Source organism: Palaemon carinicauda, chromosome 26, assembly GCF_036898095.1.
Source record: "Palaemon carinicauda isolate YSFRI2023 chromosome 26, ASM3689809v2, whole genome shotgun sequence".
NCBI classification, from domain to species: Eukaryota; Metazoa; Arthropoda; class Malacostraca; order Decapoda; family Palaemonidae; genus Palaemon; species Palaemon carinicauda.
The window spans coordinates 31,933,655-31,960,285 of record NC_090750.1 but is presented as its reverse complement, the minus strand read 5'-3'; the positions used below and the strand labels follow the sequence as shown (position 1 = coordinate 31,960,285).

At 40.1% G+C, this 26,631-nt stretch overlaps 1 protein-coding gene across 1 annotated transcript in view; it reads left to right on the top strand.

The window, feature by feature from the left end:
* The window catches only part of LOC137619478 (decapping and exoribonuclease protein-like), a 153,248-nt gene that overhangs the window by 108,837 nt on the left and 17,780 nt on the right, over positions 1-26,631 (top strand). Inside the window, exons 2-3 of the mRNA XM_068349539.1 lie at positions 1,462-1,696; positions 26,117-26,268. Of these exons, the coding sequence (XP_068205640.1) occupies positions 1,472-1,696; positions 26,117-26,268 (377 nt within the window). The 5' untranslated portion in view covers positions 1,462-1,471. The remainder of the gene's footprint in view (positions 1-1,461; positions 1,697-26,116; positions 26,269-26,631) is intronic.

The window sequence follows — 26,631 nt, the reverse complement described above, 5'->3', positions numbered from 1 at the left end:
CTTGGACATGATGTGTCATAACGTTCTATTGGCATTTTTGGATTTATTTCAGAAGCAGGTCTTCTGAAAGCTATTTAACTTTTATAAGGGCATCTTTACTTCTATTGTTTTAAATTGAATTTCCTATTATTCTTGATATATAGCACATGATATAAGCTTCAATGACCTTAGATGTCAGGTTGCCAGAAAACTTTCAATCAATCAATCAATCAATTAATCTTCCCTAGTGGCAGGAATGTCAGCAAGCAACGGTCCCTTGGTTGATGCAGACTTCGACCCACTCCAGGCTTCTATGGGTGAGAGCTTGGAGGTGGATGGAGATATAGATTCCGATGATGACTACTTTCCTAGGGCTGCTAGTCCTAAGTTCAGGTCAGAAGCCGAGTGAAAGGAGTCAGAAAACACCTTCTGGTAAGGGTTAGCCTGCATGAGGGCCATCAATGCGTTATCTAACCATGAGACAGCTCCTCACAAAGGCAAGGACACGGTCATGTACCATGTATATGGGACCCAATGGCCACCTAAGGCCAGGCAGCCCTGCCTTGGTCAAAGGGATGGACAGAAGCGAGAAAGGAAGCATTTTCACAGATTGCTGGCTCCTCTAGCTCACTTCGAGTAGGTTTGTCCTCCAAATTCCTCCCGCTGCCCTTGATCCAATAGTGGAGATATTTTAAGGCTATGGACGAGCCTCCTTCGGCTTTTCTGCTTGATTCCTCTGTAAAGACCCCCTCGAGCCAGGTCCCATTCAAGGGTCTTTCTGGGCTCTCAGTCCTGTTTTTGGCGTCTGAGATCCTAAACACGAGAAGTTGGTGAATTATGCCATATCTACCAACCTGAAAGGATGCATAAGTTTTTGGTAATTTTAGGTAATTTCTCCATAAAGAAAATTAAATTTTTTTCATTTTAAAAACTGTTTTTGGTAAGCAAAAAATAAACATAAAATTACCAATGATTTGGAGGTATGAATAAATAAAAAAGTTGAATATATTGAACAGTCTACAAATACTCGCAAGACTGTTTAGAAGCAAAATACTCTATGGTGGAAAAGAAAAATATTGTTGTGCTGCCTGGCAAAAGGAAATTGAGTGAAATGCTTTATTTAGCATTTTCATCGCTAACTAGTAAAATAAAGTACTGAGAAAAAAATTCTGCAAAAGCTCAACCGTAAGTTTGATTTGGATAGGAAAAGCATAATTAATAATTCTAAAGGAAATATGTTGAAGAGCAGCCTAAAGGACTTTTGCTGACTAGGAAGACTGTTCTGAGGTAGGTAGTTGGTGGATGTATATCTTTGGCTGCAGGTGAGACATTAGTAACAATTGTGTATTCCTTTCCTTTTGTGAGCTGAAAACATTTTAAGGGCCACCAGGAATTGGGTATATGTGATATGAGTGATGGGTTTGGTATGAGCAAATTATAAAAGTTGCCTATTTTAAATTTTCTTTTCATCCTTCATTACAGATAAGAAATCATGCATCATGGTCATCGAGGAAAGCGTCACAGAGAAAGACATGAATTCGCTGTGGAACGCAAGGTTGAATTTAAAGTGCATCCACGTGGAAAGTATGATCATCGGCAAGTTGTTTTCAGAAGACCCATGTTCATAGGAGACTTTTCTTTAGATGATAATAGGCAATTTTGTCACGACAAGAGAAACTTGAGTTATATTCCAATTAACTTTGAATCTACAAAGGAGGTATGCCATGAATATTTACTGTCCTAGATGCTATTTTTCTATCATTTTAAATGTTGACATTAAACATTATAGAGCTTTGTTGGTGATTGTGTTCACCCAATAGATTAATATTCTATTTAACTTATGGTGAAACACTTGTCAGATGCTGGAAGAATGGGCATAGAATTCATAATGGTATGGATATATGCAAATACCACAAAGTAGATTTGTTTCAGCACATTTTTTATTATTGAACGAGGAGATTAACTAGCCCGATGAGTCCAATTCGACTCTTCCAAAGCTGGCATAAACCCCTTACGTTAGACCAGAGATCCCTAGATATTACACACTAGGTAGAAAATATCTTTCACTTCCCCTTGATTAATGAGTGCGCTATGACTCCCCAGGTGATTCAGAGATGCTGTATGATACCTTCTTTTATGTTTGGTGGATGAATCAACGCTCCTGTGATTGCTAATTATAACTTTCAGATTGCTGTTTTCCCTTAATTTTTGCAAGTTCGCGACATTTTCAATATTTTATTGTCAAGTGCTTAGTTCTTTTACTCACTGTATCCTCCTTATCGATCAATATTAAGTACCCCCCCCCCCCTCCTGCACGATGGCCAATTCCATGAGGAAATACGGTGGCTGCATGAAATTGAAACGATATATGTATACAAATAAAACTTTACAATGATGCAATTGTAATAGAGTACAGTGCACTGTAAAATAATAATAATTATGAAGATGCATTCCTTCGCCTTGTTCAAACTTCAGGTAGCTTACATACTTTCTCCAGCAGTTATGGTGTTACATAATGTCTGTTGCAAAAGGGTCTGACAGCGCTGATGTGAGAGACGATCCCACAACTCTTCATCTTCTATTAAAACTGTGGCGTTTGAAGGAGACCCATACCGAGTGTGTGTTGATTCTGAACATCTTGCCCCTTGCTCTATTTGGTTGCTTCGTGTCCTCACCCTTCAGGTACCATACACATTTTGTTTTCTCGATGAGTGATCCACGCACAGAAGAACGCAGGTGCCTAGCAGGCAATAGTCCCTCTGTCTCATCCTCACACAGATCTGACAATTCAGAGCTTGATGTTTGACTTGTACTTGGAACAATGTCACTTTCGTTCCGTTTGCATCGTCGAGACTTTTCAACCTTATCTGAAGATGAAATTGATATGTAGCATCCTTGGTGTATGTAATAATTTGCAGGCCCATCTTGCCATGAAGTGGTGCTGTAAATATCACCATACCTACCAAGTCCTGACCATCTTTTAGACTTTGACTCTAGAGACTCACACTTTCCTTGGCTGATGGTATCTGAGGACTTACAAGTCTTTTCATGTTTCAATACACATTCGTATGACATCTTGCGTACAATATCTATTTGAAATGTCTTGAGTATTACACTAATTCAGTCTTGATCCTCTTTTAGTAGTATGGAAGTAATGAAGCAGAACCACATACATTGACCTGAAACAATAGAAAACTCTCTTAGCGGGGTGAATTTGCATATGAAAATCAGGTCAAATCAATAAAATAACATCAGAAATTAATTCCCCCTGCCAAAAAACCTTATAAAACATATTTTGTACAGCACTCTAAGACAAACCAGGGAAAAGATAATTTTTTGAATTGGCGACGGCGGCCATTTTGAATTCAGGGCTCTCAAAAGTTATGCCCACACATTTGACAGGGGCATGGGGGCTAAAAGTCAAATCCGATAAGAAAAGTACCTCCGCTCTCAGTGGTCACGGAACTTAGGAAAAGGACCCAACTTAACTGTTATTGTAGTCATAGATTTTTTCCCACCTATTCTGAAACTATTTCTTATGCTATGTACAAGTTATCATTCAATTTAATTATTTTCTGGTGATTCTACTCTGCTAGAAAAAGTCTTAGTCAAATATTGCCATTTTTTATTAAAAAGAAAACCGGATTTTTAATGCTAAGCAGTACCAAATCGCCGTAAAAGTATCCAATCATATCTAATAATTTATTTATCAATATAAAGTTTTCTCACATTGAAGTGATTTTTACAATACGTATAACTTCGTCTGACGAATGACAAAAACAATCTTTCTCGTCTTACTATAAAGCATGTAATTTGTGTTACAAAGTTATTCATAAAGATTTTAGTTCATTATGAACAATTTATGATCTCTCTCTCTCTCTCTCTCTCTCTCTCTCTCTCTCTCTCTCTCTCTCTCTCTCTCTCTCTCTCTCAAATATTCGGGGCGTGTTTCTGCTTGAAAATTTTGTAGTTTCCCCAGTATTGCGAAATCGCAATGATTAGTAATTTAAATATTTCTGTTGGAAAATTACATCCTCGGCCTGTTCAATATTATAAATGCTATGATTTTGGGCAAATTAATATCAAATGCACTAATGGCTTAAAATATTTCAAGTGGTTTGAGTTCTAGGACTCCTATGGAGAGTGTTTTAAAGACAAATTTAGTTTTCATTGTGAAGGAGCTTACACCAAATTTCAGACAATGTCAAAAAGATAGACCTGAACAAACAATCAATGAAACACCAAATAACCAATACACAAACTTTGGTGCAGCCAGGAAAAAGTTTATGGATTATAATACTGCCAGGGATCGACTTACTTAAGCATATTTCTAATCCCCGTGATTCGACTTCTAGTTCCCATACTGTATGCACCTAAACAGGTACTAATTTACAGAATAATGATCAATCTACCTCCAGTGCATCAAATTACTTAAAACTATTGCACCCCAGCACCTCTGCCATCCTCCTAAATGTTCAACTAGACTCGTGTATTCCAAAAGTGTAAGTAGAAATGTTAAAAATACACAAACTCAGATTACTCTACAGCACAGGTTTGACGTACTAGCTACTTCTGATACTTCCAAGGTAATAAAAGGTTCTTCTGAGGCAGAGAGGGTTAATCGTGTACTTATAGATTCTAAATCTGAAATAAAATTGGTAATAGAAATGGAATTCCTTCAAAAACAAATGAGCAAATAATAAAGAATTTTTGAGTGAGCCTGAAGAAATTTCTGAAGTTATTATAAAGTTAAATTTGGTGGCTAATATAACAAGTCGAGCTGTTGCACATAAACAGAAACAATGCGTCAACTCTCAGGTTTTAGATCTAAACCTGACCCTATGATTAGCCGGGCCATCAAACATGTAGGAAAAGCCGAGGTCCATAGGAACCTTATGCTATTCAAGAAGCTGAAGGAGACCACATCGATTACGTACCATTAGAAGAAAGAAATCCATTACTGGTTACTGAAATCACTGGTAAGGTGCTGGTGTTACATGAGACCACAATAGAGGATAACGCAGCCCACAAAATATTGTGCGGCTGCAATTATTGCTTCGTTTCAGAATTTAGTAAAATGAAAAAAATATTAATATGCATAAAATTGGTAATATGATTGACAACTTTATCAAAAACAAAACTAAAAATTAAAAGAGGTTGGTAGATTAGAAATACATAGTGCTGCCTATATGTGTGTTGATCATTTGATAAAAAAAAAGTGTGCAACAGGCACTCTTTCTCTTGTAGAATTAATAGAATTAACCCTATTCCAAATGATACTAAGGAAATAAATCATAATGAAACAAAATACCTGGAAACTATATCTAAAGAAATAAAACTTTATAAAAATATTGTCAGCCCTGTTAAACAGAATCTCAACAGCGGCAAAATAAGCTGAAATAACGTTCTGCTTAGTGGTAATTCGTCTCTATTGCCCTAATTTTTGTTCATTACATAATTCATTGAATGATTTTCACAGGGTTTGATGGGTGTGATGTGAACTACATTCATATCAATTTTTGTATTTGTACCTGCCATAGAAAAGTCACTGTGGCCATTTTTCGATATCCGCTAGAGGCTGATTTTTGGCGGCACTGTAAATTACTTGTAGAATACTTCATATATCTTAATGAAACTTTCAGGGATTTATGGGAGGGATATTTCCTTTTTTCAAACCAATTTTCATGTTGATATCTGCCATAAAAAAAGTCACAGCAAACGTTTATTTCGGTATGGGTTGAATGGTTATTTTTGGCGGTGGAGTAAATTGATCCTAAAGTAATTCAGCTGATATTTTTGGCGGCGAGTCAATAGCTCTTATACAAATAAACGGATTTTGAGCGAAGCGAAAAATCTATTTTTGGGTGAGATAGCCATGGCGTTCTGATGGAAGGTTCCTTTTTGGTAGCTTCCTTGGGTAAATAACTACTAAGATATTCCCAGAGAATTTAACCACAGGTTATCACAGAATTCTAACTTCTGGAGCGAGTATCCTAAAGGTTTCCCTTTTAAGACATCGTATATCAACAGGGGACGCATGTATTAACGCGCCACATTGCTATCTACACCCCGAACAGAGTTAATGCTTCGGTGTGTAAGGGCTGAGAATAGCTGGGAGCCGTTCCATAGCTAATCTCATCCGTGGCTACTTCTGGTACTCGAGACGTAAACAAACGGGCGCCATTGCTTAAATGACGTCACGACCGTCTTCATCCTGAAGCCAGTTGCTTGCCGATCACCATGATACAGCAGAGCAGGGTGGGACCTAAAAACTGGACGAAGTAGCAGGGAGGGTCCATCAGGACGCCATGGCTATCTCACCCAAAAATAGATTTTTCGCTTCGCTCAAAATCCGTTTTTTGGGCTCAAGCCATGGCGTCCTGATGGAAGAATACCAGAGAATCAATGTATCGTGGTAGATTTTCCCCTATTAGTAAGTGCCAAAGGCTTTAACAAAATAGCATAGTAATCTTAGTAAAGAACCGTAGGGAAGAATCTTCCAGCCCCCCTTGGCAGTGAAGTTCCCACGGGCCATGCCGACGTCAAAGTGGTATTGAAGGGCTATTCACCCTGATAGAAGAACTTGAAGAACTTGGAGATGAAGCTGAATGTTTGGCATTCGTATAGGAACATTCTGAAAAGTAGACCAGTGGTGGTTGGACACTGTGTGCTGAGAAGGTTGGTTTCATCTCCGGGGTATGAAGAGTAAGTATTCGTATTGGAACATTACATAATCAGAGTGAATATAAATTAAGAGATAGTATCTTAATTTCTCCATGAACCATAAGGAAAAGGGGATGATAAAACTATGACAGGCATGTATTTCATAGTAAGTAGGAGCTGATTGAGACGCACAGGTAATAAAATAGAAATTTTATTTCACAAATGCAGAAATTAAATGAATTGCAGCAATAAGTAAAGTTCATTTACAGTAATTATAATGTACATAGTAATAAAGACTTGCTCTTGAATCTGAAAAGGAATTTCAAATTTATTAGTAGGCACTCGTTCTCGAGGAACGTCAGTCTTTGATTAAAACACATCATGCTCAGGGCATGCGGCACTTGTGTGACAACTATGACATTTCACCTGGGATAAGAACAGTTATAAAAGCACTAAGTGTTTTCGACATCACTATGTATCACTCGAGGGTCAACATAGGCACCCGAAGAGTTAGAGTCCCAAGTAACTCACTGTTCTATGCAGAGTTAGGTGCAGGTTTCATAACACTACCTGCGGCTACCACAAAATGTTTGACTTCGTGCACGTGTTTCGCATAATGTTTAAAGAAAACGCGCGAGGACTTCCAGCCTGTGAAGCTTTTAAGGCTTTCAAAGTCCATACTCTGAAAGAAATTCAGAGATGATGCAACTTTCCTAGAATCATGACCGGCGGGTGTACTGTCAGGATCCGCTCTGCGAATGAAGTAGGTGATTTTCGCTCTTAATTGTTTCAGTGACAGGTCACTGCCCGATGTTTCTCCTTTGAAGAGTTGGCCTCCACCAAAGTTCGAAGTTCTACGAAGATAGACCTTGAGGCTCTGTACTGGGCATAAAGAGACATCTTCCTTCAGGGGGCATATTCTCCAGGGGCCCCATCTTTTGGTGGGTAATTCATTTTTGGCGAGAAACGTCGGATCAGGGGAGAGGGTAATGTCTCCTGTATCAGTAAACAGGATGTGACCCTCTTCTCTTGATAATGCCACTATTTCGCTGACTCGGGCTCCCGAAGCAAGAGCAAAGAGAAATATAACTTTCTGAGTCAGATCCTTGAGAGGGCATGAATCATTACCTAAGTTGGAGGCGAAATGGAGCACCTTGTCAAGTGACCAGGAGATCGGTTTCGGGGGGGGTGCTGGGCGTAGACGAGCACATGCTTTCGGTAGTTTATTGAAGATGTTGCTGGACAGATCAATTTGGAAGGCATACAGAATTGGTATGGTCAAGGCCGATTTGCAGGTTGAAATCGTATTGGCTGCTAATCCTTGTCCATGAAGGTGAATGAAGAAGGACATGCAGAAATCAATTGTGATTTCTTTAGGATTTTTTGTCTTGACAAAAGAGACCCATTTTCTCCAGGATGATTCGTATTGCCGTCTTGTGGATTCGGTCTTGTATTCCTCGAGGAAGTCTAGACTTTTCTTCGAGATCCCAAACCTCTTCTTTGCGGCTAGGGAGAGAAAATCATGAGATGAAGGTCCTTGATTTTCGATGATGAAGCGAAGACAGTCGACTTCTGTACTTGTTGGGAGAGAACTGGGCCCGGGAGAGGGATCAGCTTGGGCTGCAGCTCCAGGACCAGGGGGTACCAGTTGCTCCGGGGCCACTTGGGAGCCACTAGGGCCGCTGTCCCTTTGAAGGTTCTCAGTTTGGAGAGGACTTTCAGCAGAAGGTTGGTGGGAGGGAACAGGTAGATCTTGGACCATCTGTTCCAGTCCAGTGACAGGGCATCCACTGCTTCTGCCTTGGGGTCCTCATACGGGGCCACATACCGAGGAAGTTGATTGTTGTCGCTCGTTGCGAAGAGATCTATCTGAAGTTCTGGGACTTGGTGAGAGATGAAGGAGAATGATCTTGCGTCTAGAGACCATTCCGACTCTATCGGGTTTGTTCGAGATAGAGCATCCGCTGTCACGTTGCGGAATCCTTGTAGGTGAACTGCAGACAGGTGCCACTTCTTCTTCTCTGCCAGACGGAAGATTGGGAGAAGCACCTGATTTATCTGGGGCGATCTTGAGCCTTGGCGATTGAGACATCGAACTACCACCGAGTTGTCTAGGGTTAGACGAATGTGGATCGAGGGAGGCGGGGATAGTTTCTTCAGAGTTAGAAGGACCGCCATGGCCTCCAAGATGTTGATGTGGAACGTCTTGAACAGGGGAGACCAGGTGCCTTGAGCCTGTTTTTGGTGGGAGTGACCTCCCCAACCCTCCAGCGAAGCGTTCGTGTGGATGTTGAGTGATGGAGGTGGGTGTTGAAGAGGAATGGACCTTTTCAGGGCCTTTGCTTCCGACCACGGCTTGAGGAGAAGTCGAAGTCTGTTTGGGAGCCGTCTCTTGAGGTCTCTTCGAGCGATGGATGCAGAACGTCTCCAGACTCCCGCGGCATCCTTTAGCTGTGCACGAAGCACTGGGTTTGTTACTGAGGCGAACTGTAGAGAGCCTAGAACTCGTTCCTGCTGGCGTCTTGAAATCCGTTTGGATTTTAGTAGTCGCTTGACAGACCCTGCTATTTCCTTCCTTTTCTTCTGGGGGATGGAAAGGCGGTGTGACTGAAGGTTCCATTGGATTCCTAACCACTGGAACTTCTGAGCTGGAGAGAGGCGAGATTTCTTCTCGTTTATCTTGAATCCCAGGTGTTCTAGGTACTGGGTGACTTTGTTGCAGGATTTTACACAATCCTCGGGCGATGGAGCCCAAACTAGCCAGTCGTCGAGGTAGGCCATCACCTGGACGTTTCGGAGGCGGAGCTGTTGTACTATGGCGTCCGCCAGCTTTGTGAAGATCCGAGGGGCCACATTGAGGCCGAAGGGCATGGCCCTGAAGGCGTAGCTTTTCCTTTGGAGTCGAAATCCTAGGTAGGAGGAAGCGTGATGGTTCATTGGAACGTGTCAGTAGGCATCCGCCAGGTCTATGGAGACCGTGTAGGAACCTCGAGGCAGAAGGGTCCTTATTTGTTGAAGAGTCAGCATCTTGAACTTGTCGTTCGCTATGAACTTGTTGAGGGGGGATAAGTCCAGAATGACTCTGAGTTTGTCGGAGTCTTTCTTGGGGACACAAAACAGTCGTCCTTGGAACCTGGTGGACTTTACCTTCCTTATCACCTTCTTGTTCAAGAGATCTAGGACATATTCTTCCAGAAGGGGGGTTGATTGTTGGAAGAACTGCTGGAATGTTGGGGGTGGTTGAGTCCAACTCCAGCCTAGACCCTTCTTGACGATGCTGTGCGCCCAGGGATCGAAAGTCCAACGATCCTGGAATTGGCGGAGTCTTCCTCCCACCGGAAGCACTTCATTGCTTCTGGTGTCCCGAGGGCTTACTGCCTCGGCCGCTAGCTCCCTTTCCTCCTCTGCCTCTGGAGGGACGGCGAGATGCGTCTCTGCCTGCACCTCTGTTTGAGCCTCTACCTTTGGGACGAAAGGTAGTCGTCTGTTGCTCGAAAGCAGGGGTGAAGACCGGTGACTGTGACAACACCGGTTGGGTGACCAGTTGAAAGGTCTGTTGTGGCTGAGCTGCCACTTGGGAGGTAGCGGGTCCCGGAAACTGACGTCTTGGTTGACGTTGCTGGGGTTTCTGTTTTGAGGTTTTCCTCTTAGGTTGAGGTCCGTCGTCCTGAGAGGGTTTTCTCTTCTTTGACATGCCCCATTTGTGGAGAAGGTTCCTATTCTCCGTGGCGGCTTTGTCAGTGATCTCCTTCACAAGGTCAGAAGGAAAGAGGTGTTTGCCCCAGATGTTGGAGGAAATCAGCCTCCGGGGTTCGTGTTTCACAGTGGCACCTGCGAACACGAATTCACGACAGGCTCTCCGAGCCTTCATGAAGTGGTACAAGTCCTTCATCGGGGTTGCCATAGGGGATTTGGCAAGTACCATGTAGTGGTCTGGTACTCTGGTGTCACAGGCCATAACTTCAAGTTGGACTTGGTGGGACATGGATGCTGCGAGCCTCTCCTTCGTATCTTGTTCCCGACGAAGGAGGTGATCGTTGAGCTTCGGGAGGTCTTCATTAAACTGACGTCCGGCGACGTCAGGATCTAGCTTTCCCACGACGAAAGTATGCTGGATGTCCTTCCAGTGTCGAGTGTCAGGGGGAGTAACTATGGAGAAGGGTCTGCACTCCTCCAGTGCAGGGCAGGCTTTCCCCTCTTCCACAGCTTTAAGGCACGCAGCGAAGGCCTTTTCCATGAATGGAAGTACCGCATCTTCAGGTGCGACGTAGGTAGGGTGCTTCTTGCTCAGGGCCGGAAGCTTAGAGCAGGTAAAACCCCTATTCTTGAACGTGTTGGCTAGCATAGCCTGGGCCTTCGCGAGATCGAACACTATCTCTTCTTTCGGTTTGGTCTCTTCTTTAGAGGCAGGTTCAGAGCGAAGTCGGACGTAACAGTCCGGGTAGGCCTCAAAATTGGGGAAGAATTCCACATCTTCCAGGGGGACCGAGCCTATCTTGTCGCTGACAAAGATTCTGCCGGTCACTATCACCATATGCTCAGCATACCTCCATGGGTTGGCATGAGAGCAAGCGGGGAGATCCTTAACCGAGATCTTCTTCGGTTCTTTGGATCCTATCATGGACCTGATGAACTCCTGATTCTCCTTTAACTTGTCTTCCATGACGGCTTTAATCAACCGGAGCATTTCCTGAGTGGATGATGAGGGTTCCGGGGTCGTGGAGGTAGACGGGAGAGACACTTCCGTTGGTGTAGGAGTAGGGGCGGAGATAGAAGGAGGAGCGACCTCTTGCTCCGACTCGGCGTATTCCACCTGGTCTTCTTCATCTTCGGCTCCTTGAGCCATGAGGGTCTTCTCTGTACCTCCGAGACATCCGACATGTGTTCGTCATCATCGGAATCTAGGCGGCAATCGTGCATGGACTGGGCCATGACTACATCAGGTCTCCACCGTAATTTGGACAGTGGGGATCAAATCCTTGGGCACCACAGAATCAGGGGAGGCCTTTGGGAACAGCAGTGACCTCAATTCTTCAGTGGCCAGGTACGGTCCGGTGGCATTCTTCTGGAAGCCACGCACCCATTTGCGTAGCTTCTCTCGAGCAATGTCCCTGATCTCCGCTGAGGGAGAGTTATGGAAGCCATCAGCTATGTGAGCCTGGCAGACCGTACAGTTCAGCGGGTCCCAGAATTTCAAATCCCCTTTCTTGTTAGCACAAGGGGCGTGAGTCCTGCAAGCCGTATGCCCGTAGAAGTGCGGGCGTTTCACAGCGCAGAAGTCGAAGTCACACTTCATCTGTTCCTCCTGTGGAAGAAAGAGAAAATGAGTATGGGGGGAGTCATAAGAATGGCTCTTAATCTAAGTTAATATTAATCATTAATTTTTAACTTAATGAAGGGTGTGATGCCTAGAGATTGAAGTAGTAAAGAAAACATACTCCATGCATCTCGCCCGGCTGGCTACCGCAAGCTTTATCCTTGGATACTCCGAGATGGCCGAAGGCACAGGATAGTATTCCTTAGAAGTCCATAGGGCAATGGAATTCCATGGAAAATGCCAAGGATAAGTTTGGGACCGAGGCCACTCAGTCCCAAATTAGGGGGCTAACAGGTCCCTTAGGGTAACTGCTTCCGGCAACCAGCCGCGCTAAGATACACGCAGCATGCTGGAATTTTGAAGAGTGCAAAGAGACAGCATGATTACTAATAGAACAGTACCAAGGCACTGATCTAAGAGCGTAAACAGGCCATCTGTTTGCAGTGTAGGGCTATCAGTATTCATATGATAGCTAGTAGAAGGGGGTGCAAGTAGTCTTGACGCCTCCGGGGGGTTCCGGCAAACCTCCGGCACGCTGGAGGCCGCTCCAGCAGAGTTTCTGGCATTAGAACAGACAATATGTAAGTCAAGAGTAATACCAGGGTGGCGGCCGCCGGCACAACGGCGGCACGCCGGCAGGGGAGCGGCGGCTCCGGCAGTCGGAGGATGCCGGATTGGTGACAGGGACAAGAATGGTTATAGCGGAACCAGGTTGCCGGCAGTGGATGCCGGCACTCCGATGGCCGACCGGCAGGCGGACGGCGAAGCTAGGAGGAAGGAGGAGAGCCATCGGCAGGAGCCGGCGGCGGTCGGCAGTCCCCCGGCACGTGGGGGGCTGGCGGCATGAGGGTAAGGGGAGAGTCACCAAGGTGGGAGGCGGGTATCGCCGACAGTGGAGGCGGCAAGGGACCGGAACCCGGATAGTGAGAGAGACAGGGGGAGGGATGTAAGAAGTCCAGTCATGGACTCCCAGACATCCCCCCCTGAGAGGGTGTACCCATGATAGAGGCTGGCTCTATCACCCAGAAGCAGGGGTCTCAGAGGACCGGGAGCTAGGGTAGCCCAAGGGAGGGCTAGGGGACACCCAAAGAGGGGGAGACCTCTATATGCAGAACACATCCAGTGGCTAACCCCATAGGACACTATGAAGGGTATATGTACCAGAGCGGACTGCACATAGAAGCTCCAGGTAGCCCTATCACTCCACCCTAAGGAGGAGTTGTAGGACAGGGGACAGATGGGTATAGACTAACCTAAGTGTAGGCTAGGCTATACAAGAGATAGGTGGGGAGGGGAGAACAGAAGAGTCTTCCATGGAAGGGGTTCTGTACCAGAGCAGCCACTAGGGAAAGGGAGGACACTCCCTAACCTAAGATAAGGCAGCCTGACTGAAACGGTGCATGGGTAAAGTTTCAGCAGGGGACAGAAAAACCTTCCAAAACCTAACCTAGAGCAGGGCTAAAAGCCCTGAACTAGGAAAGATGGAAGACATATCGCTATCGCAGGCCAGTCATAGACTAGTCCTAGCCATAGAGGAAGGGCTAGCCGTTCCTCACTCTCGGACGCAACCCTAAGGGGGGTTCATTCCCTTAGGGAGGACTGAGAGGCGATAATATACTCCGATAGGCGCTTGATCCCTTTACTTAGTAAGGGAATCAAGGCTAAACAGAGGGAATGCCAAGGGCAGGGGGATGAAGGAAGCATATAGGGGTCCTACAAGTAGGTTAGGTTAGGAAGGGACACTAACTAACCTATCCCCTATATGGGCCCTGAAGGCGAAAAAACACTTGCATCACAGTCGAAAGTATTGTAAAATAATGCCACTATCTTCATAACTTAGCCTAGGATCACTAATAAAATCATGCATGAACACTGATATAGGCGCTCTGGCCTGGGGGCTATAGTAGCCGACTGGTATGAGGTCAATCGATGACCGATAAAAAGCGTCAAAACACGATATAAAAGTTCCTAGCTATGAAGACTAAATAAACTAATGTTATCGATTAGTAAATGAGGCCGGAAGCGTTGTTGTGGCTAACTAAATAAGGCATGCATAACAACAACGACGCCATAAAATGGCGGGTCCGGTAGAGGCACAGCTCTGCCACAAAACAACAATTATCTCGGAAAGTAATATTTACTTTACGGTCAGAGCTTAACTAAACAATACTGGAACCTTGTACTCAACTTTCCAGAAGAAGGCGAGGCCGAAGGTAGCGACATAACATAGATGCAAAGCGATAAGTAAGGCACAGGGAAAATCCGTCTAAGTAGGGCGAGCTACTGAACAAAGAATGAAGACGGTCGTGACGTCATTTAAGCAATGGGGCCCGTTTGTTTACGTCTCGAGTACCAGAAGTAGCCACGGATGAGATTAGCTATGGAACGGCTCCCAGCTATTCTCAGCCCTTACACACCGAAGCATTAACTCTGTTCGGGGTGTAGATAGCTATGTGGCGCGTTAATACATGCGTCCCCTGTTGATATACGATGTCTTAAAAGGGAAACCTTTAGGATACTCGCTCCAGAAGTTAGAATTCTGTGATAACCTGTGGTTAAATTCTCTGGGAATATCTTAGTAGTTATTTACCCAAGGAAGCTACCAAAAAGGAACCTTCCATCAGGACGCCATGGCTTGAGCCCAAAAAATATATTCAAATGAAAATTTAATGGATTATTTATATATATATATATATATATATATATATATATGTATATATATATATATATATATATATATATATATATGTATATATATATATATATATATATATATATATATATATATATATATATATATATATATATATATAAGCTGCAAATTTTCATGTTCATACCTGCTATAAGCATGCCCTGGATGTCATTTTTGCTCATGACAATTTTTAGCTAAAATATCAGCTAAGAGCGGCAAACTACTTCTGAAGTTACAAAGATATCCAAAGGATCTTCAGAGTTTGATGGCTGTTATGTGAACAACATTCATACCAATTTTTGTATTGATGCTTTACACAGAAAAGTCACAGTAGCCATTTTTCGATATCCGCGGTAGCCCAATTTTCGGCGGTGGCGCGGCTTAACTAACTCGTAGCATACTTCACATATCTGAATGAAATTTTCGGAGATGTATGGAATAGATATTTACTTTGTCCATACCAATTTTCATGTTGTTATCTGTCATAGAAAAGCCACAACAAATGTTTATTTTGGTATGTGTTGAATAGTTATTTTTGGTGTTGAAGTAAATTGTTCCTAGAATAATTCACATATCCAAATGAAATTTTCACAGATTAATGGGGAACATAGTTTCTCTATTCCTGCCAATTCCATGGTAATATCTACAATTGAAAAGACACAACTATCATGTCGCCTTCTTAAATGAGCTGTTAAATGTAGCAACATTACAGTGAACTGCGTGATAGCGAGCGACACCAACGAAGGACATTGCCGATCTCATAAACATTATCCGTCCCGAGCTCAGCTAGTTTTATGTTATTTTATTCATTAGCTTTAATATAAGTATTTTTACCTCCACAATTTAATTTGGCCATCTCTGTAAGAATCGACCTTGTCTCATTGGGCTGGTTAATCTCTTTCACTCTAATAATAATGTCAGTGATTCAGGTATTAAGACAAGAGTCTGTTAATACAGATTTCCTTAACCTGCTACTTCCTGGGGTAGTGCTCAACAGTTTATGTAGCCAACCTAGCTCTTTCTTGAGACAAGCTGCAACTCGTCTAAGAAAGTGTTTCAGCATAAGCCTAGAATGAAAGGTAGATTGACTGGGCTTCTACCCTTATTTCTTCCCTCTCTGTTGGGAATGCTGCAGTTGTGGCTGCTATGAACTAGACTGAATGTCAGTTGCAGGTGAGCTTCATAACTAAGCAGCCTTTCTTTTCAGACAAGATTTGTTAAAAAGTATCCCCCATCATCCTAGATAAGGAGGAGAATGGGTAGAATATATCCAAACCCATTTCCAAGAAGAAAATACATTCTGTCAACATTTCCTATACAAGCATATATGTTTTGCATTGACTGTTTCCAATTTACACTTGGTGTGGGCATAATCTAATGCTTGTGACATCTCCCTGCTCACCCCATTAAGAGTAAGCAGGAGTCATCATCTTCTCTCCTGTACAGAGACCAAATGCTCTAATATTTCTCGGGAAAGTTACACCAGCCAAATTATGGTTCATATGACGATTCTCCTTTTAGAGGATGATGGTTTGTATCCATGTAAGAACAAATCAAAATTTTTTGATAGTAATTTGTATTCTACAAACACTTCCTTCCTCAAGCACTCCACCCCAGACCTAAGGTCAAATGTGAGTGTCTAGTTTGAAGTTATAACTAACTCGTTAAATTTTTAATGGTCATTCTATCTTCACTATTATGAAAGAGCTCAGGTTTGTATAGTTAGAAAAAATGCAGATTATTTTTTATTCCTTTTGGCACAAAAGCTAGAAAGATAGAAAAAAAATTTTTTTCTTATAGCAGAATAAATTTCCTTTCCAATGATATATATTACTGGTTTGTTAAAGTTCTCTTAAGTATAAATATTAAAAAGAAATAAGAAAATGGTTATAACTGGATATAAAATACGCCCAATGGTGCTGAAAGGTGTAAAAATGTCCAAACGTAGAATACGTCCAATGGTACTCAAAGGGTCAAATTCGGGAATAAGACTCTGAAGCTTGGCCCAAATTTATTAGAAATTTAGATGAGATGAGCAATAGAGTAAGGGTTTAAAATTTCTTTTAATTATATCGTCTGATTATCACTTCCCCGCCACTTGGTTAATGTGATAGTCAGTTATGTAAACAAAATTTCCGGTTTTATTGTTTTTTTATACTTACCTCTGACACCTTTTATGTCCCCTCCTTCTCCGCACTTGAAGTGATTTTTCTTGTCTGCTGGAGGTCTCTGTCTATTTCAATATTTTGAGCACAAAGGTGGGGGGGGGGGGGGGTGGCTGGTGTCTCGCCAAAGTAAAACTAGTGCAGGTGCTTGCTCTCAGGATTGGTGATTCAAGATCAACAATCCTAGTAGAGAAGAGAATAAAACATTTATTTGTTAAATTTCGATAGCTCGCACTTCGTAGATGTAACTTAGAGATAAGTATAAAAGTGATAAATGAATAGCACCACAGGCCTCAGCTCTATGCCCTGTGATCAAAATAGTAAATCCAATCTGAAATCTTTATCGCATAAATTCTCTATCACCGATCTGGATATTAATCTCTGGCATCATGTTCAATTAACGTATTACGTATGCTGTATGCTGCTCAAGATTTTTCATAATTCTGGTCATCATTTTCATTTTGATATTCCTATAATATATCTTACATCCCTTAGTATTAGTTATGCTATTAATTCACACAGTCTAGCCTTTTCTTTCATAGGTTTTATGCCACCCATGAATATTGATTCACATACTCTCAATTCTTTCTTCACGGGCCAGACTTGTTTTAAGAGTCTTCCGTGTAAAGAGTGCTAGAAGTAGGAACTTTCCTAGTAGCAGAAATTTAGATCAAAGTGGAAGAAGACCAAGAGGACTCCAGTCAGTCTTGTTTGGGCAATAATCTCTCTCCTCTACAACTACTCTGGTTGGTTCTGAGTGTAAATTTACTACAACTCAGTAGTAAAATTCCTGTTAATGATCAAAGTGGAAGAAGACCAAGAGGACTCCAGTCAGTCTTGTTTGGGCAATACCCTCTCTCCTCTACAACTACTCTGGTTGGTTCTGCCTGTAAATTTACTATAACTCAGTAGTAAACTTCCTGTTAATGATTATTTAACCCTAATGTGAATTAATGGATCAGAGAGTAATACATTAAATTGAAAATAAATCAAATGTTTTGTATCTCCATGGGAATCATCAGGCCAGAAAGATAAATGGACAGAAATGATTTTAAGCAGATTGCATATTGGTCATGCACGATTGGTCCATTGATTTTTCATAGGCATACCTCAAGGAAATAGTGCCCAAGTGCAGTGAGTCTAGCAGTATTTTAACCATACACCATATTTTTGAGAATGTAAAGATTTTAAAAAACAAAGATATTTGTGTTCTGGTCATGAAAGTTTGTGTGACATTTTACCGGATTTTAAGAGTTTCACTGTTTTTAAGGTTTTGAGAAGTATAGAATTGATAGATAAATTTCAAATAGCTTAATTTATCTTTATTCCAAATTTACTTTTTGTTACTGTGATTTGATTTATATTATATTTTCCCACCTGAATTTACTCGGGCCAGCTCTGTAAAAGTCGAAGTTTGGCTCATTAGGCTGGTTAATCTCCCATTTAATAAATGATAGTCTGTCACTCTGCCTATACTGTACTGACTTCCGGCCCAATTTTAGGCTATTCCTTGCTGATCTCCCTTTACTGTATGTTCTGCACGAGCCTTGTCAAAGTCTTTGGACAACCCTTTTCAGCTATTTAATCATGATGGGTCTCATTTCTGCTGGTGGAAATCTGACGTACATTCATCTGCTAGCCTATGACTCCTTTCATTCCTGGTCCTACAACTCCAGAACTGTCTTCATGGCTTCTATCTTGACTCCTAAGAGTTGCTGATCATCCATTGACTCTCATTGGATGCATTTTGGTGAATTAGGCTAGTTCCAAAGGTACCTCATTTGCCGTTATTGTTTATTCAACGATTCCTGCTTTGGCGTGGGAGCTTTATGCTGTTGTTGTGGCCTCATCCTACTGCTATAACTCCCAGGTGTATTTTGCAGTTGGGAAGAGTTTGATGAGAGGAGTTAGTAGGAGTAGGAAAGGGAAATACTTCCATGCTCCTCTTCACCTCCAAGCTATACCTCTTTCTCCCCGACTGATTCATCCTCATCCCCGTCTTCATGGTCCTCATGCCGTAGGGAAAATGATAGAGGGTTCAGATATTTAGTTGGCAAAAGAAGTTCAGAAATTATAGTAACTATATTCATAAGAATTTTCTCATATACTGTAAGTACTGTATATCTTGTCAGGTTTGAAGGAATACAGTCTGCAGATAGAACAAAATTATTCTTATTGAAAATCTTGTATTAAAGCTTTTTTTTTTAATCTCAGATCTGATTATTCTAATGACTGATCATTCAGTAATAAGATTCCAGCCACAAATGGAAAACAAATACCTTAGTATTGTATCTTTATCAAAGAAATGTTCAGTTGAATACCTCATCATGGAATACCCAACTGTATCCAAGCTAACAATTGAGATCAATAAAAGAAACATCATAGCCTTTGGAGACTAATTCTTGGTTATGTAGTTAAATCTAAACTGCGTGATTCGGCTAATGTTAAATAGCTGAAACTTTATCTAGCTAATGGTTCAAAAATTAATTTAGAAAACTTGAGGGGTCTCAAACCTTTTTAGTTCAGTCCCATTCTCTTGGTGGCTGAAAGAAAAACAAAGCAATTATACAAAATATGTTGATAAATTTTTTATATCAAGGGGAGCCCAAAAATTTACCTTTGCTACATATGTGGAACAATAGCAAAGGAATATATATATATGAATAGGAAAATCGTATCTCTTTTCCAAGTTAAGAAATATTGCTCATGTTTGGTCAAAGATTGCCTTATATTTATTACTGATAGTCCTTTTCTTTCTGGAAGCATTACTTGGCATTACATCAAGTTGACGATTTTGAGGAAATCAATCAGATGTAAAACTTTATATGCCAATATCGTAATTAGCTTCATGCATGCACGGGAATATAAGCAGAGGGGAACGATAAAAGAATGAGATAGAAAGAAAATTTAGTTAGTTTCTGACGAGGAGTCTTCCCTCCAAACATCAAACACCTATCTCCAAAATGTTGTCGTATCAGGGACAAAGAGAAGCAGCTATCCTTCTACGACATTTTCAAACCTAAAGTCACCGTGTCAGCAAGATTTCAGCAACTGAAGATTTAAGCATTTCAGTGCTCAATTATTCAGTCCGTTCCCCTTATCTTCAATATCTTTAATTAATCTAAACTCTTCTAAGTAAAGGAACTGCAACCTCAATTTTCTCTGTAAATAGGTTTGCGGATAATTGTGCGTTTTTTTTTTTGTTATTGTTGTTGTTTCTTTTTATATTTGTTTTCCATATTTCTGTTGCTGTTGTTGAATCCCTTTTATTTAGAGATTGAAAGAACCTGTAACAATTCTGAGACCATAATAGTGGCGATCTTGCAAGGATGTTTGATACCATAAACAATCCAAACAAGGAGAATAAAAAAAAAAAAGCAGAATGGGTGTAATAATGAAAGAGTTAATAGTCAGGTAAGCTTTTGGGTCTAGAAGGCAATGTCCTTCGCAAGCATATTAAAATGAGAGAGAGAGAGAGAGAGAGAGAGAGAGAGAGAGAGAGAGAGAGAGAGAGAGAGAGAGAGAGAGAGAGGGGGGGGGGGGGTCTTAACATAAGTTAGAAATCGCTCGTTTAAGACACAGTTTTCTTAACAGTCCATTAGGTAGCAGACCAGGAAATAATGTGTCAGGCAGCAGACTCGATAGTTATTCATAATCAAATGATGACGTTAATTTAGGTATAGGTACAGTGATGAAATTAGTGTCAAACATTTATGATGATGTAACGAAATATTTTGGGTTTTGAAAACTGCATGAACAATGTAGGTTGTTAAAAAACATATATACTTTCTACTTATAGTCAGTTGCACGTGGCAGGGGACTGTCTGTATTGTTGCATGCCTAACGAGGAATGCAATGATTTTGGTATTGTATAAGAAATTGGTTTTAGTACATGCAGGTTAGTACCCGAGGTGTAATGCAGGAAATTTAAAAGCTTGAGAAATTAAGTGAGTATTACATATGTAGAATACTGGAAGCTATAAAGATTGTTTGTGATTGGTTAACTTCCAGTGAAATGGATAATTTTGATGATCTGAAAAACATTTCAAAGGTAGCATATTCCCAAATATCAATTTATATATAAAACATAGTCCTGAAAAAATCTTTTGCAGATGTAATTTGTGGCTTAAGTGAGGGCGAGAAAAGTGATCCTTCTTTGGGTAGAGTATAATGTTATAGTACAAGGATTGCAGGGAAAAGTTACTGTTATTGTTATGCACGTGGAAAACCTGATCATATTTCCAGGGTTTGTAGTAGTAGTTCCAAGTTAACTTGTTTTCTATGTAACAAGAAAGGTCATTTAGCAAGGAATTAAATAACAGAAGGAAAAATGTCAAGAAGTCAGTGCCTCTAGTAAATAATCTTTCATCAATCAAGAATGACATTATGAAAGAAACTAGGAAATCTTATGAAGAGTTTCTATCTGAAGGTGTAGTTTCTTTTCTTGAAGGAGGAAATTCAAGAATAGTAGTTTTGTTCCAGGACACGGGAGCGGCTGTTTCCTTCATTATGAGAAAGACAGTGTGCCAACAGGAGCAGTAATCAGCATGACAGAAAAGTTGTGATTGGGTGTCTGAACACTTGTGTTGTTTTTCCTTTATTAAAGATAACATTCAAAAGGACAAAGAGTGTCAGGAGATGTAAAACTAGAAGTTTCAGAAAATTTACCAGTCGATGGCATTAGCGTTATTGTTGGTAATGATTTAACTACATCCAAGTGTGGTACAGTAGTTACTAGGTCAGGGTTTGATACAGGCAATGAGGTTTATTTTAACATGAGTGTGGCAGAGAAGACCGACTATCGGTATTGACAGTGCTAGCCAAGCCGATAATGCAGCTGGTACTTTACTTTTTTTTACTTTGACGGCTGCTTTTCCGGTCCCATACAGCAGGGGAACCCCATTTTCTGCAGGACCTCCATTGTCCTTATATCTTGTTCGTTCTGAGTATTCAACGTTACATATCATGTATTGCTCATTTACTGTTAAATCTTCATTGTCATACAACTCGTGGAATAAAAAAGTCTTCGGTTTCCTCTTGAAAGTCTTCAATCATTCGGATGTCTCGTGGGAGCTTATTGTATAATCTCGGGGCCGCATATTTAAAGGCTCTGGAGCCTACAGTACACATATATCTAGATTCCAATAGTTTGAAACCATCTGTAACTATTCTCGTGTCGAAACGATTTGTTGGCTGCGCAATATATAGCAATTCTTTTAAGTATTTTGGACAACCAGTTCTGATAACTTGGTGGGTTGTTGTACATATTTTAATTTCAATCCTCGCTTTAATCGGCAGCCAGTGTAAATCAATTAGTATAGGGATGATCCTTTCTCTAGGTGGGACACATGTTATCAGTCTAGCTCCTCTGTTTATTATGTTTTGTAATTTCTTAATTTGTACTTTTGGTAAATTGTAATAGATGGAGTTGCAGTAGTTAATCCTGGTAATAACACAGTTTATCATAAGTTTCTTTACAGAATTTTCATCCAGGTGCTTTTTATAAAAAGCAATATTTCTTAGATGATAACCAACAGTTTTTACTACATTATTTATTTGATCATTGAGAGAAGGTGCAGTCAAGAAATACACCTACATCACGAACTTGACTAGATATTGGCACCGAGTCATTATTCATGTTCATTTGAATATCACCCAAGCTTCTCACAATTTTTCTCTTTCCCACCATCATGAACTCAGTTATGTTCTCATTTAATTTTAGTTTTTTAATTGTCATTCATTCTCTAACACTATCAAGGATCCGGTTTAGAGTTTCAGTAGTGTCATCTATGTCATTTGTGGAGAAGTAAAGTTGTTTGTCATCCGCAAATAGTTTGAACTTCACATCATGCCCTTGTAGTATTTTCGATAGACCAATAGTATAGATGCAGAATAAGATTGGGCCAAGTACATTCCCCTGGGTTACCCCTCAGTTTAAAGGTTCATATGATGAATAAGAGTTTCCAAATTGCGCACAATAATTTCATCCAACCAAGTAGTCTTTCAGGTATTCAAAAGCTTGATCTTCAACGCCGATGCACCGCAGATCATTTAGTAGTAATTAATGCACAACTGTATCAAAAGCCGCACTGAGATCGAGTAATATTAAAATACCACATTTATTTTCATCCATCATTTCCAGCCTATCATTCACAACAGAGCAGATGGCTGTCTCCGTAGAGTATAGTTTTCTGTAAGCAGATTTGTTGCCAGGCAAAGCTTCTACTGTATTACTTCTAAGAGACTGACTATTGTAGTTGTTCAAGAATTACATATTCATGCACTTTTGAAACAAAGGATAGATTCGAAATAGGTCTATTTAAGCTTAATTCCTGGTAGTCCAGAGCATTTTTCAGAACTGGTGTGACTATAACCATTTTCTCAGATTTGGGAAACTTACAGTCATCAATGCTGCATTTGCTCCTCTCATTAATATTTCGGCTAGACTAGAAAAGTTTCTCTCTCCAATTACTTCGGATATTGGCATAGGATTGATCGTGCAGTTTGTTTTCTTTGCTCTCTTGATAATTCTGGTGATGTCATCTTGTGTTATGTTGTTAATTCGTATTAATTTTGTCTGCGTGCCTGGTGTATCATTAATCTGATGTTGAGTATTTGTTCTGGTTATGTTTTCAATTTTGTTTTTAAAGAATACTAGAAAATTATTTGCTAGTTCCTGGTCTCTGTATCCATCAGGTAGCTTCTTTTCGTGTACATTTCCCAGTACGCCATTTAGGAGACGATATAACTCATTTATATCTGTTGCTACTTCACGGGTCTTTTCTTATAGTATTCGCTTTTTTCATTCTTAGTTTGGTAGTTATATTGACACAGCAGTTTTGTATTCTACCCAAGTACTTTCAGTTTTTAACCGATTCCACTTTTTTTTCTTTACGTATTTTCTCCCTCTTTTTCACCAAAGTCTTTCCATCAAACCAAGGAAATTGGGGTTTAACAGTTATAGTCTTTTCCATCGGCGGGCACATGGTATCATGTTCACTTTTACTCACTTTATTATAAGTGGTCAAAGACAGTAAACACACATAGCTCCCAACAAACGTGGGTTATTATGATCACAGGGAATGTTGATATCATTTATTTTCTTTGACTTCGTCAATAAATACGGTAGGAGAAAAATTTGATTTATGTCTAAAGATTATTTTCTTTACTATTGCATGTTTCTGTAGAGATAGACTAAACATAATAAGTTTGTTCACTGTGGAGATTGTACATTTCTCGTCAACATTTATATCAGATACAATATTATTCATGTCATCACTCAAAACTAGGTCCAATGTATGCACAGTTAAAGTAATTGTACAGTCGATGTTATCCACTAGTTGATATGATTCTAATAACTCACTAAATGCCAAAGCGTCAGGATCCATTCAAAAATTGAAGTCTCCACAAATAACTAATTCATTTTTCTCCATGATATTAATCTTTGGCACCGTCGTTCAATTAGTTCATTATGCATGTTGCATAAGATTTTTCATAACTCTGACCATCCTTTACATTCAGATCTCCCGGGACAATTCTATCCTGTTCGTAATACTAGGCAGGCAGTTAATTCTAATAGCCAGACCCTCTCCACCATGAGGCTCAATACTACACAGTATTCTAGAAGTTTTATTCCAGCTGTTACCAAGTTGTGGAATGATCTTCCTAATCGGGTAGTTGAATCAGTAGAACTTCAAAAGTTCAAAGTTGGAGCAAATGTTTTTATGTTGACCTGGCTGACATGAGAATTTTTATTGTTTATATATGACATATCTGGTTTTGACGTTGTTAATGGTTTATATAGGACAAATCTATTTTGATGCTGTTACTGTTTTTAGAATGATATATTGTTAATTTATTCTCATTATTTATTTATTTCCTTATTTCCTTTCCTCACTGGACTATTTTTCCCTATTGGAGCCCTTGGGCTTATAGCATCTTGCTTTTCCAACTGGGGTTGTAGCTTGGTTAGTAATAATAATAATAATAATGATAATAATAATCATCTCAATGAATGCACTGAATTCTTCTAAAAAGATACTAGTATTTGTTCTCGGAGGTTTGTATACTGTTACAAAGAATGTGTTTCTGTTTTTTTTTTTTTTTTTTTTTTTTGTGTGTATATTTCTATATATTCAAAGCTTGTTGCGCTAGTTCTTTTTAACGTTTTGAGATTTGAGTAACCTTTATGAATAAAGAGTCCGACACCCCCAACAGACCTACCCTCTATCAGTATGTGAAAGGTGTGGGGGGGGGGGGTTCCTTTTTTAAGGGATCTTAGCCTTGTCCAAGTTATTTAACCATGTTTCAGATAATGCTAGTAACTCCAAATATTTCTCGTTTATCAATTCTCGAATTTGAATAGTTTTATTACCTACACATTGTATGTAATGGCGTAGACATAGTCGATGTAGTGGATTCAAGTAATAGTTGGTGCGATGGTGTAGGCACTAACGTTTTTAACAAGAATGAGCTAATTAAGTTTGAGAGTGAGGATGAGATACTGACTCGAATTTTTTTAATGTGAAGTGGATGATGAACCTGATATTGTGCGTAAGGAAAATTTCAGTCTAAAAGATGGAGTTTTGTATTATTATGTTTATCCCATATTAGTTAAGGGAGAAGATTATCAAACTTATTGGTAATCCTTAGGAAGCTTCATGTATCAATTATGAAATTAGCACATGATTATCAAGGATATTTAGGGGTAAATAAAACTTTTGCCATATATTAGAAAACCTCTGTAACCCTCACTGGAATAGGGACAATCAATAATAATGAGTCCTAACAGAGACCTATGGCACCTTATGACACCCTAAGGCCCCATTTAGTGTTCCTCTTTTCTTCTGGTAAGAACTGTGTGGGTCACATGGGATGACATAAACTGATAATCTGTAACTTCATTAAGGCAGCGACAGTAAACATTAACACAAAAAACTCACTGTAGACCACTATAGAGAGCACAGGTAAGTGTGTGGAATTGTGATCATCAGAAAGTTGTGATGCCAGGAACTCGGCATGCTGCATACTACACAGTCCTCATGCATCGTTTATTTTACCCCCATTATTATTAAAATTATTGTTTTACCTTACATTTATGAATCTCTTTATTGAAATTCAGATCTAATTGATTTTCCTTCCAAGATCTGACTGATATTTTATAGCAAATTTGAAACCTGTTTTGGCATTTGATTTAATATCATCCAGTTTTTGAAAGGAAGGAAAGAGTGTAATAAAAATACCATACGATATTAAATGAATATAATAAAATAGATTTTTATTGATATGGATGTTTTACAGGTTGAGTATGACTTGAACGTTGGTTTAGACAAGGTGGTGAGGAAGGATTATGAAGTTTTAAAGAAAGACAAACTTAGCCAGTTACTGAATTGGCTTTTGGTCAATAAGCATAAGTTTCATAACAGAGAAAATGCTGACAAGCCTTTGCAAAGGTTGGTATCTGAATTTGTTTAGATTTTTCTGAGTGAAATACACAAGTCTCTACGATCATTTTGCGAGTATGCAGAATTGATAGTCATTAGCAATATGAATAAATGTAGATTTGCTCTTTCTGTTAGGACTTTTTATTTGTAATGTTCTCTAGCAAATTACTTTTTGTACAGATGTGGACTCGGTAATTTATATTGTATCAATCCTATTATCACTAATGAACTGTTTTTATTTTACGATTAGCAAATTTCAAATTAGTTTAATAAGATGTTGAAATTCATTATGCCCTGTGCTTCTTATCCAAAAAAAGTTACTTGAATAATTTAGTATAGGTTTCTTATAAATGCAGACCAGTTTGTCTTCAT